Source organism: Ceratosolen solmsi, unplaced genomic scaffold, assembly GCF_000503995.2.
Source record: "Ceratosolen solmsi marchali unplaced genomic scaffold, CerSol_1.0 scaffold7, whole genome shotgun sequence".
NCBI classification, from domain to species: domain Eukaryota; kingdom Metazoa; phylum Arthropoda; class Insecta; order Hymenoptera; family Agaonidae; genus Ceratosolen; species Ceratosolen solmsi.
Window position 1 is genome coordinate 8,440,079 of NW_011948413.1, and position 13,840 is coordinate 8,453,918.

The 13,840-nt window shown below is 32.6% G+C and overlaps 1 protein-coding gene across 1 annotated transcript in view; it reads left to right on the forward strand.

Moving 5' to 3' along the window:
• LOC105367665 (hemicentin-2) overlaps positions 1 to 13,840 on the forward strand; it is a 63,990-nt gene that overhangs the window by 13,793 nt on the left and 36,357 nt on the right. The window contains exon 4 of the mRNA XM_011506432.1: positions 506 to 826. Coding sequence (XP_011504734.1) covers positions 506 to 826 — 321 coding nt within the window. The remainder of the gene's footprint in view (positions 1 to 505; positions 827 to 13,840) is intronic.

Sequence of the window (13,840 nt, forward strand, 5' to 3'; positions counted from 1 at the left end):
GAAGAGCGTTAGACGTATAATGACTGCTTAATATCCAACGTCCATTAACATACGTATATCATCGAGCCAAATATAAAGGATAATTTATATCATTCGTGTATTTTATCGTCCTAACTTTCTAGCCCCTGCGCATTGCCTTTTATGCGGCGCACTGCACCCGAGTTATTCCAAAAGTCTAATCGATTCTATTGTAATATAATCGTTGATCACTAATCATTATCACAGAATGTTCGTGTAAAAGCTACCGCGTTGCGAGGAGCTCAGTATTCTTTAACCTCGTATGCGTCAATTTTCAGTCAATTTTCAATAAAATTAGTCTGGGATTGTTGTCAAACGTCGCGCAGACAGTCGGCAAGGCTAAAATTTCTTCAATAATCGACGCGAATGAAATTTAAGATAGCGTGGATGCGCGCGGCCGTGCAGCAATTACGAAAGCTCGACTTTTATAAGGAAGGCTCGAAGTAATAAACGCGACATAATGGCAGTGGGGCACATTTGCTTTCAGAGCCGCCGAGTAAGCCCGTGATCCTTGACGGTGAGACGCTGCGCCCGATCTCGGAGCGGGAGAAGCGCTACAACGAGGGCAGCGACGTGAAGCTCATCTGCGTGGCGCGAGGCGGTAAGCCGACGCCTCGGCTCACCTGGTTCCTCGAGAACACCGTCATCGACGAGTCCTACGAGCGTAAAAGCGATACCGGTCAGACCCTCAACCACTTGTCTTATCCGCGGGTCGGCAGGCAGCACCTCAAAGCTCGGCTCGTCTGCCAGGCGAGCAACACGAACCTCGTGCCGCCCCAGACGGCTCTTCTCATCCTCGACGTCAATCGTAAGTCAGAAAGTCAAAGTGGCCCTCGTCCCGGCCTCCTCTTCCCCTAGTTTTGCATGTCTGTCATAGGTCGGCGTGGGGCCGGGGAGAGCCGAGGGCCGCTGCTAAGGAGATTGAGTTGGCTGCTCGAGCTGAGAGTTCGATTAGCCGAGTGCCCTAAAGCCCCGGGTGAAGAGCCGCGGCATTTAAATGCTTAAATTGACACGTTTCTAAGGCTCGACGAGAGAGAGCTTCAACGAGGCTGGCTAACCTACAATTTCCAGCGCTTCTTCTCAGTTAACATTTTTCCTTCGTCGAGAGGGGCATTAGTGTTCGTTGTTGGCTCGCTCTCTCCTTACAGGCACTCGTACGCTCTAACCGCCGCTTAGTCTTTTCAATTAGACGACCTACTTAATCGAAATCCAAAGATCGTTCGAATTAATGATTAGGTATTCCGTGGAAACTATTATTCGATGCTGAGGATCGGCTCGCAACGATGCGCTGCTCGGATCTCTGCTTTATTATATCGCAATTTGCCTTTCAACGACAATTATGGCAATTCTCAACGTAAATTTATACGGAATATTCATAATATTATCGGAAATAAATAAATAATTAATTAATTAAACGGAGCTCAGTAGGCTAGAATTATGTTATACGTTACGAGTATGAGCGTTATGTTATATTGAGAAGAATATTCAATTAATTGAATAATATTTTAAATAAGCGATAAATGTTTTTTACTATTTATAACAATATTTATCTTATTATTTGCGTTGAAATTGGAAATCTAACGGTCTCATAATCCCCGTGCTATTACTTATTTTTACTTTCATCTGCAGCCTTTTATATGTAGTCTGCTTAAAAAATCACATTAGGCATATTGAATTGAAAAGGATATACCATAGAGATGACAAATATAGTGGCTTTATTGGCATTTATTATTAAAAAATAAACTGAATCATCGGATTAGGAAAGGCTATATACGATAAAGTAGTAGCTATTTTATTTGCAATTTATGTGCACATGACCGATTATTATTAAAAGTCGTCCTACGTAATATTCGATAATTCGCCCTACTATGTTTCATACACATAATACATTTATATTTTGTTTAAATCTCGTTAAATATTACGGATAGAAATATTTATATATATATATATATATATATCCAGTTCGAGATGAGGAATCTTTATAATAAATCTTGAAAGAAATATCGATATTGCTAATGTTATATTTTCTCGTGTAATAACGCAACGACTAAATGTAATTCGTTAAGCAATCAAAGAGATATTAGTGGTATACGTTTCGAGATTGACCTCCCGCTAAGCGAACGCACGAAAACATTAATTTCTTTCGTTTTCATTGTATGTTGTGTGCTATGCGTTCGTACGTGTGTATGTGTATGCGTCTGCTGCTTTTGAATTTTTGTAAGCTTGCATTATGCTTAATCGACTTGTTCGTTCCAGCACCTTTGACGCTTAAAATCCATCATATATTGGGATATTAATTATAAATAATAATTGTTAATATTTTTACAAACATAGAATGTATTGTGTATTGACAGGGCCCTCATAAACACGCACGCGTAAATCTCTAATCTCTTTAAAGTCAATATGCTGGATCTGTATTTTTAAGGCATCGCGCCGATAAATTTGCTCATTATACGGTAATCTCGTGGTCCTTTTCAAGAGATGAAAGCAAAATTCCTTTCCATCGATAAATTATGTCTCCCTATCTCTCTCTCTCTCTCTCTCTCTCACTCACTCTCTCTCTCTCTCTCTCACTCTCTCTCTCTCTCTCTCTCTCTCTCTCTGTCTCTCTCTCTCTCTCTCTCTGTCGTAGGAGGCGACATTCGAATACAAGTAGTGTAGAATTTCGGTATAAAACCAAGTTCTTTATTGAAAGTGATTTATGCCGAATGAAACCCGATACACATAGTCACTCGTTCGAGATCTTAACGTGACTCGCACTAACCCTTAAAAAAAGAAGAAAAAAAACCTTGCGAGCATTAAGAGTAAAAAAATCATAAAATTCGTAAGGCTCGAGACAACCACCTCGTACACATAATGCCATACAATACGAACGATCTAGTGGCGCTCGATTATGCGGCCAATCTCCTTCGTAGAAATTGCTCTTTTCACGTACCGCCAGATGTGACTGAAGGGCGTCGAGCTCTCGTGGCACGGGAGGGAGAAATTAAATGAAATCTCGCCAAGCATTTCCGAGCCGCTAGATAAGCACGAGAGTGTTTAGGTGGGAGGGAATTAGCCTTTGATGACGCTCGGCGCGATAATGCTCGGCATGCGTGAACCACGTCACATTATGCCACACGTGGCCGCAACCCTTTCCGGGCCCCGTCTCCGCTCGCTTCTCTCCTTCGCTCCTGACATCCTCAGCGGCGTTGAGGAAGAGTAGGAGGGGGAGAGGCCGAGGCGGTGGCGCGCGAAAGTGCTCCGGGAGGAAAAGCCGGGTGAGCAAAAGAGATACACTGGCGTCGGAGGCGCTACCTCCGGCCACTGCTTTTATTTTCGGCGAGCCAGAGAGAGAGAGAGAGAGAGAGAGAGAGAGAGAGAGAGAGAGAGAGAGAGAGAGAGAGAGACAAGCATCACGTGTTAAACCTGTTAGTCACTCTAGCGATGCGATGGGCTAGATAAGGGCAACGCCTCTCGAAAGACGGATCAGAGAATCGCGTGCCTCCCGTTATTGTGCGTCTTGGATATTGTGCTTACTCTATTGTGCGGCAACGATGCGAGTCCGTGTGCGTGTGCGCGTGCACGGGGGCGTTCGTGGTGGGCTGCAAGTCTAGCAGCGACTTCTCGGTATCTCAGTGCATTAAGTGCACGAAGGTAAGTCGAGTGCCGGCCGGTCAAGCGGGTTGCGTGGTGTTTCGGGGTAGTTTATTGGCGGGGCGGTGGCGGTGGGGCGGCGGGGGGGGGGGGGGGGGGACGTCCCCACTCGTACGAAAATCATGAAAATGTACAATCAATTTCTCGCGGGACTGACCGGATTTTGAGCACGCCGCTTCCGAAGGTTTTCCAACAGATTATCCGAAATGATCTTTCTTTGGACGAGACTTATTAGCTGTGATTTTGATTTTTCAAACGCTTTGTTCCTTGCCTCTTCCTTTATCGCTTGTGGTCTCCTAGGGCTTGTAGGCCAAATTACTACTTATTACCACCCTCGTGAACAATTTGCGCTCATTGATAACGATAGTGCGATCGCCTTCGACGATATAAATGTTAAAGAATTGTAATTTGTTGTTAAATATGCCGTATAAAATGTTCTCTGCTATAAAGATTGAGCGTCGATAAGAATGTAAGTCAGTTATGCCATTAAATGACTAGTTCAAACGTTAAAAAGAAATTTGAATAAAGCATTTACATTTAAATTGAATAATTTTCTAATTATTATAGAAATCTGTACTATTATTAACTGCATTTCACAGAAATTATATAAATTTCTTTATCTTCAATGAAGCATTGAAATACAATTTGGCTATTAGTGCACGAATTTCGAATAAAATGAGTGTAAAATAAAATTGACGACAAACATTCCTTTTATCTGGCAAATAAAAAGAAAGAAATAAGTGGAGAATAAAGTGAGCGTAATGATATTAATACATATAAATACGCGACTTAGGCATAATAATAAATATTGTGAATTTATGGGGGAAAAAAAAAGTGTTGAAAGTATTTAGTAAAATTATTTTCATTGCGGTCGACATAAGTCGAAGCTTTGCATTAATATTGACAAATATCTTAGCCAACTAACGAAACTTAATGTAAATCTCAAATTGCTTTATTCGTTTTATTTTTTATTTTTATAATAGTACAATTAGACATGTATCCGCGCTACCCCAAGATGTATATATATATATATATATATATATATTTATATATACATATGTAGAATTTGCAGTCGTGTTTTCGTGCATGCACTCACTCTACGTAAAATACATGAAAATCACAATAATAATTTAGCACTTCTCTGAGTCCGCTATTACTGTATACGAATAGTTATGCAAACAAGCTAGAGCAAAAGAAAAGGACAATTAAGGCTTTTGGCGATGGAGTGAACGATAGTAAATTCACTGGTTATAATAATGGTTGATACCAATGCATATATAACCGAGTCGACAATGGACCAAAACATTGATTTATCTTAAGCGAAGGAGAATGAAAAATGGAGGTAGCGAGCGATAGAGAACCAACAATACTTTGTAAATTAATTAATTTATTTATAAAAATATCAAATTTTATTCACATTTATATCTGTACGTAGATTTGTAAATTCATAGATGTATCACTGCTTTCGTAATTATTCATCCACTCGTACACACGATTGTTAGTTTTATTCTCCAATACTCGGGTGGTCAGCATAAGTTACACATTGCAGATTAATGACAAACAGACACACACACACGCGCGCGCGCGCGCGCTTACACAAAACAAATACGATACATTCTGACTATAATTAATGATAACAATTAATATTCTTATTTGTATACATTTTTATTATCTTATCAAATACGATAATTGTAGAAAAGCTAAACGGTAGAGGTGTCATTAATTTTTCTTTATTCACTTAATTATAATTAGCATAATTGAATTTTTAAGTATCCTTTTTCTTAGATTATAACCTTAAAAATAAATTTATAGGCTTTCTCAATGCCTTTAATATATATATATATATATATATATATATATATATATATTGAAACGTATTATTAATTTATTCGTACATAGGAGTTTCCATTACACGATTTATTATTTATTTATTACCAATCAATTACCTCATAAGTTTAATAGCATATTTATAATTATTTTTCGCTCTTCGGGGTAATATATTACGAACGGGGAATGTACTATCATATGGCGCACGATAATTGCTGTAAAATCTTAAACCGCTCGCTAATTCATACTTATGAAAATGAAAATATTGTTTTTCCTGTAATTAAATAAAAACTTAATACGAACCGTCTAATAGGATTCTCTTCTAAGTTTATCGATAGATGTTAGGAATCATCACGAATACTCTTAGAATTCGCTGAACATAAGCAGCACAGACGTTACTCACATAAAATTTATTCAACCACATAACTGTATAAATAATTTATTAACGCAAATTAGGCCTCTCCCCTCGTAAAGCAGATAGGCGTTGTAGAGACGCGTGTAACGACAATTAAATTCTCGCTGCTGCCTTCTTGTCTCATTTATATACCCACGCACATAGTGTACAGGAATTTTTCCACTATAGTAATAGTGAAGGGAAGGTGGATCTTGCCTCAAATGAAACACACATTGATTTGATGGACATTGGTTTGATATCGATGCAAGCAGGTTGTGTTTTATCGCCCTCTTTCTACAAAAACACCGGGTTATTACAGCTTGGCTAGTACGATGGTGGATACAGAAGGTCGATTTGCAAAGACCTTGAAATCCGGTAAATTTCTCTATATCCCCTACCAATCATTTACATCTTTTCCTAATCATCCATTTAAAGCTCTTTAATAAAAAATAATCTTTATATGCCATATTATTACATTGGAATATATTTGTTGAATTATTTGTACTAATACGGATTATTATATTAATAATTATTATATATAGACTTATAGATTATATATATTATCTAGATAAGAAATTTCAGACATGATATTATAAAGCAAACTACGATTGAAAGAAAATTCATAATAGGCTAAATGGAAATATGAAGTAATTCAATTTACTTTTCCTTGATCTATCGATATAACATATCTGCAGATAAATAATGCATGGAGAAAAATATCAGTGATGTATGGGAAATTTGTGCGGATGAAAGCAAATAAAATTGTTAATAAATTAGGCTGCGAATGAATAATTGGCTAGCATAAAGTTATTATTAGTAAACTTTTAACATCTGCATTTAGTATCACATCATATAAATGATTAATTTATATTCGTAGGAAGAAAGGATAAGCTTGTTGAGATTTTCAGGCTGCATATATAATTCATGACTTTCTCTCAAAATAATTGTGTCTCTGCATTATCTTTGGGATTTTAACATTGCCAAGTTGTAAATTACAGATATATTATATAAAAACTATTAATTATTATTAACGTGAATTAGTAAAAATTAATTTATTTAAATCTTTCTAAATGAAATTTACTATTAAATAAATATAGTACAAGTATGTACAAACGTTCAGGTAATATAATTTAACTAAAAAATTGAACTAAAAATGGTCATGACTGTACTACGACTATATTAAGTCCATTATATTAAGTAAATCGTTAAAGTGTATAAGATAATTAAAAAAATTATTTTGTAAATCAATAAATTAGTGGACGAGAAAGAAGAAAGCAGCCACTAATCAAAATTTACATATGTAATATAATTTATTTTCGGAGATAGTGAATATGAAAATGAATCGTCAAAACTCTAATTAAAATAAAAAAAAAAAAAAGGTTTTTCATAAGCCTGTACATTTTCAAATAATTAATTCATGTCAATGACGTAGGAAAATCATGTAATTACAGTTTTTCCATATTATTTACAAAGAAAACAAAATGTAGCAAGATATCATGTTTGTCATTTAATCAAATTTTTGAATATCTCAAATATTTAGATAATAATTTTGAATTATTATTATTAAGCTGTGCAATCAGTAAAAATAACATTATAAATGACATATTTTATTGGATAATTTTAAACTGCTAATATAGATAATTTTTTTTATAATATATTAGTGATTGGCACTTGTACAGTCAAATCTTTTTATTATCTCTTTTTATTATTATAAATTTTAGCATCTCACGTTTGGCATTCAACTTTATAATTATGTTGATTGCCTAATTACATAAAGAAGATAATTTATTATCAATATTTTAATATATTTTATTATAACGATTATTTATTATTTAGTTTCACAAATTCATTAGACATTACAAATTCTAGATGTGTCAATAAAGATGAAAATCTTACAAAATTATACTATATTAAATAGATTCTTGATATATATATATATATATATATATATATATTCTATATATAATTCTATATTTCGTTTACGTTCCATCAAATTTAATTCTTTTCAGTTTGTCATATATTTATTTAGAATATATTTTATATTATTTAGGTAAAGAGAAAATTATATGTTTAATTTTACGTGCATGTATTAATGGGAATGTGAAAAATTATTTTTTTTTTTTTTTTTTTTTTTTTTTTTCCCTTTTTTTTATACCCTTTCGTATTTCTAATAAATCTTTTTTCTCTTAGAGCTATTAATATTAATCATTTATGTTTTAATATAGATTGATGGTAATTCGTGATTGAAACTTATATAATAACCTCAATACGTATTAAATATACCAACACATATTCGATTCAAATAAATAATAACAAGATCTCGTGATCAGTTATGAAATTTTTTTTGCACTCTTTACACAATTGATTATTAAATATTGGATAAGCGAGCCGGTAATAAGTGATAATATACTTTACAGCATCGATATATAATAATTCTTGCCGTTATTTGTTTTGTTGGCATTCTAAAAATATGAAAATAATTGAAAAAGATTTGGAAGAAACATTAAGCGCGCCAGCATCGGTAACTGCTATCCATTTACGGCATTCGCCATTTGAGGCATCGCCTTGAATTAATTTTTTCTTGTTCCCCTTTAATGCCTCACTCATCCCTCCTACAGTCTTTATTGTGACACGAAGAAGTTAATCGAGCAATCGTGGCAATGATTCGTGTTGATCAAGAAATAGCCCGGCTCTTATCGCTCTTGCCCAGTGTTGTACCACCGCTGTCTCTACCTATGCGTGCGCGCGCGCGTCTTACCTTCTATGTACGTACTTACGTAGGGACGTATAGGTGAGTCGTTAAAATGCCAATGGCAATGGGCTTGTCGACACGCGATGTCCGTCCGCTACTACCATCATCCGATCCAGTCCCTCTCCAAGATACGAAGGAGCCACGATTCGTTTCATCGATGGAGTAACGCTCCTGATAGGTCAGGTTGTGTACAATTACATTAACAACGGTAGGAACTGAACTGTTGCTGTTGCCGTTACTGTTGTTGGCAATCACTGACATTCTATCGACTCGTTTCCCGACTCTATCGTGCATTCTCCCTACGCCCAATCTAACATCTCGTAGCGCAACCTTTCACGTCGGCATCTCCTCCGTACCTTCTTAAATTTAGAATTCAAGGGAGAATTTGTGGCTACTCGGTCTCGCATTCGATAGCAGGAAATCTGTTTGACAAACAAAGGCAAATCTATTGCACCGCCTAGATAAATAAATGATTTTGAGTTGAAATATTCAATACAAACCGTTAATTTGAATTTTATCTTGCCTATACATGCGCACGCGCGCGCGCGCGCACACACACACATACACACATCGCTGCTTGCATCGTGTATGTCGTTAATTTCTATCTAATTTTTCAAATTTTTAGCATAAGGATTTTGTTGATGGCTTTCTGTTATATATATATATATATATATACATTTCATTCGCTCCCAGCGATAATCGTTATTAAAACAATTATAATATTCTTCAAAATAATATCTTAATTTAAATAATATCTCAACTTACATTGCCAACATCCCTTTGTCAATGTTTATCTGTCGATGTAATTTATAGCTTCGTATAGCCATGAAAGTGGTAACTGAGGCACTTGAGGAATTCGAAAATTGTATTTGACTCATTTTCTTACTACGTAAATGAATATTTCAGTACACTACGGTGATATTTAAAACTTTTATGCTCTCTCAAACTGAAGGCTAATTTCGCATGGAGTTGAATTTCAAAATCGACCAGACTTGTAACTATAAAAATACTATTTACACGTGGTGTTTTATTAGTAATATATATATATATATATATATATATATATATCCAGTACTCTTTTATAAATTCTTTATTCAACAGATGAACTTATCAATGATTCTGTCTTTCGACAACTCCGTAAAACGTGCATGTGCACTTGTTTTACCACTGAAGTATTTCAATCGATCGAACCTGCTTCAGAAAGCCTGAAAACTTCCGTTAAAGCAATCAAGCCCAGAGATAGTCCACAAAACCACTACGAATTCTCTGGTCGAGTTATATAGTTAATCATATAAAACTGGCTTTCTAGAGCAAACTACCTGTCCAGAATACATATACATAGGCAATGATCTAGGAACATCGTATCCATCACTTAGAGTTTAATTATGAACAATAATGGACAATTTTGTAGAATCCATTTTAATGCTTTCGATTGCTTCCGATTCCATTGAAGATTTTTAATTTAATTTATTCAAGCAGTGGTTTACGTCTGATAATTTAACATTATACCCAATACGTCAAATTTTTTACTATTTTAAATGCAAAAGTTTAAATAAATAAATACATTTCTATTTCTGTTTAAGTGTAAAATTAGCTATAAAGTTCATTTGAAGAATATTAACAAACTTTATCACTAATTCGATATGCTATTTCGATATAATTTTTATTTCAATATAATTACCAAATTAATCTTTGTTTAATTAATGTAATTTAAAGAATTACAGAAGCATATTTAAAATTTTATTTAAATGTTTAAAAAAATCTTTGACATTAAAGAATTGTTGCAATATACACGCGCATACGCAAGTATGAATATAGCACGCCTGAATATATGTTCGACTGAGAATTAAATTGTTTCAACAATATTTTATATCTACATTTAGTTTTAATTCAATTTAAAAGGTTTTAAATCTGTTAAAAAGTTTAAAACAGTCATAACTTTTAGAGTTCGTTAAATTGGTAAAAACAAGTAAGCTTTATGACTATCAAGTTCAGACTAGAATAATACAGACATTTTTAATAATAATAATCTTTAATATTACTTGTAAATTAAATTAAACAGCTTTCAAATTATTTTATAATCAATGTTTCCTGAAATGACATTCTCTCTTTTTTTTTTTTTTTTTTTTTTTTTTTTTTTTTTTAATGTACATTGAGTGCAGACCTTAATATCTGGAATTTAGATATTATCAATACTTTTGATTTTCAATATGACAAATTAATTTTTATTACATTTTATGATGTAATGTCTTTAGAATATTCTATTAGATTTTCAAATTAATCCAGCTAAAGCTTATAACAGATCATAATCACCAATCTCTTGAGTGAAATGTGGGTGGTAAAGACGAAACGGAAATTTTTATTCTATTACTAAAGAATAATATATACAACAGCTAATAAAGATATAATTAATTGACTTAAACTGGTGTCTAAATTATTTTTAATGCTACAAGAGAATCGTCTAAAAACTACAAAAGTCTTTCAAAATATTACTACGCTTCGATAAAAACAGTGATTCATCGGTCTTTAATAGTCATACAACATTAATTATAAAATAGGTTATTCAACAAATGCGAAATAATCATTATCGTTCGAAAAAGATTTGCTTATATATAACGTGAATACTATTAGTATAATGATTAACCTTTGATTCCAACTAAAATACTAATAAAAGCTTCAAAGAATCCATTTGTAAGGCAATCGTGAAAATAGTACCAAGTTATGTAATATTTTAATCTAGTGACATACTTTAATATTTTCATATTTATTGTGACTTTGAAGCATGAATATTAAAATGGACTGTAATTTAAAATTTATCGATATAAATATAATTAAAGTCAATTTGTAAGAAGATAAAATAACATTAGGAGGAAGAAGTACAGCAGTGTTAATGAAACATTGATATAATCAAAATAATAATTCAAGAATGACGTGCGTTTAAATAGATTTTGAATTTTTGTTAGATATTTTCAAATAGATTTCAAATGAACAATGTTCTAACTAAGTTTTCATAAATAATGTATAAAATTATATTTTACTAATAGGGCCAAAAAAAAAAAAAATAAAAAAAAAAAATCTATTGAACAAAATTTAACGGATGATTTTCAAAACTTAGTATTCTTATAAAGAGAGGAATACAATTATATTTGTAATTATAGAATTTCTAGATCCAATAATAATGAAATTAAATAGATGTTTTTTTTATACGAAAATTTAAATTCTATCTTTTAATACTTTTTTTTTTAGGGAATGCTGTTCCATATACGATAATTGCAATTATAAACTGAATTTTTGTTTAATTTGTTTGTGACAATTAAGCATTACGCGTCAGTTAGAACAGGAGAACCATTTTTAGAGATGTTCTTTCCAATTTAGAAATTTTTATAGTTTTACATATAATTAACGCTAAATATTATTGAGATTATTAACGCTATATAATGTTAATAGATAAAATATGTTGAAATTTATTAAATAATGTCTCGTGAAAAAATACATAAGGGTAGCTTTCTATAATAAAGTAGTGTTGGATTATGTCATTGTATTTTTCCAAATGCGTACGTGATATCGAAATTTTAATCTGTCGGAGTTCTTATTGATAAATAATTCTATTATTAGAATGAATAGTTACCATTCCCCTATACAATATTCTTAATTTGACCACAATGACTAACATGAAGCAGTTAATGCGATCAATGCAATAACCATAGTATCATTTCTAATGCAGCATTACCAATAATTGCAGTAACATGTTCCAATACACTTATACATAATCGAATCAATTCATTATGAATAGGCAGAATTTGATTAATTTACATTCAAAAAGTAGGTATCCCAACAAAGATGGATAGTTCTTCGTAATACGTCATTCCAGGCGCAAACGAAATGCTGCACCAGCCCTCACGGCTTAACATGTACATCCCTAAACAACTAAAGCCCCAGTGAGCTCCATACACACACTAACTAACTAACACACACACACAGAGAGAGAGAGAGAGAGAGAGAGAGAGAGAGAGAGAGAGAGAGAGACAAACACACACAAATGGAACGCTTTGTCCAATGTATCGCGGATTAGTAGGCTAATATTACTCATCACCCAAAGTGGCTGGAAAATTAAATAATTAAGATTCATCATAAAGGCGCAACAATATTTTTGCCGGTGGTCCTGGTAGTGAGAAAACTTTTCATCGTAAAAGCTGACAACAATTATTTATGCAGGATCGTTAGCATATTTAAAATAATTATAGCTCTAAATTAGAAAGTACCTTGGAAAAAAAAAATCGATCACGATAATTGTTTAAACTGTAAATTAATTTTATTACTATCGTTTTGCTGCAGATTTAAGATTGTTAACGTATTTATGTCAAATTTGTTTCCTTTATTTATTATTATTATTATTATTTTTTTTTTTTTTATTTATTATCAGATAAATAATTCATATAATCAACAAAGGCTCGTTATCGACTATATGCGCAGTTTAAATTTAGAAAACTTTTTTCTCTATCACACTATTCTTAATATGTAGATATTTCATACTTACTTCATCATCCTAAAATGATTAATCACAGTAATGTTTATTTTCTTTGTAAATATTTGTTATTATAATTTTATTTTATTAACGATGATATGTAAGATTTATTAAAATTTATAAATTGTATTGTGTTGTAAAAAATACATGAAACTAAAGATTATTTATTGAACTTTGAGATTGTTGGTTTTAAAGCTTATTGTTCAAAGCTTTCTATTCTCAGTATCTGCATTGTTATATCCATACATATATGCATACATACATATATACATAAATACATATATATATATATATATATATATATATATACAGCTATTTATGTAATAGCATTAAAGTAGACTAATAATCCTCATCACATTTTGTACGCAAGCTTTCTTTCATACAAATTTATATATTTATATATATATATATATATATATATATATATATAAGCAAAGTAGAGTACATCTTATACAAAAGTCTTTTTAAGATTCAAGATTATTCCACTCTTTGGCTTTTATATTCTTTTATCCATATGATGAATTCATATTGCATTAAAAATGTTCATTCGGAGTCAAGTGATTAAAGCAGCAAACTTTGTAAACGTAAATACCTCTACTACGGAATAATCCTTTTATAACCATTCACATAAAATTATTGCATAAAGTTCATATTGCATTCTATTTCATGGACTAGGTAAATGCATCAT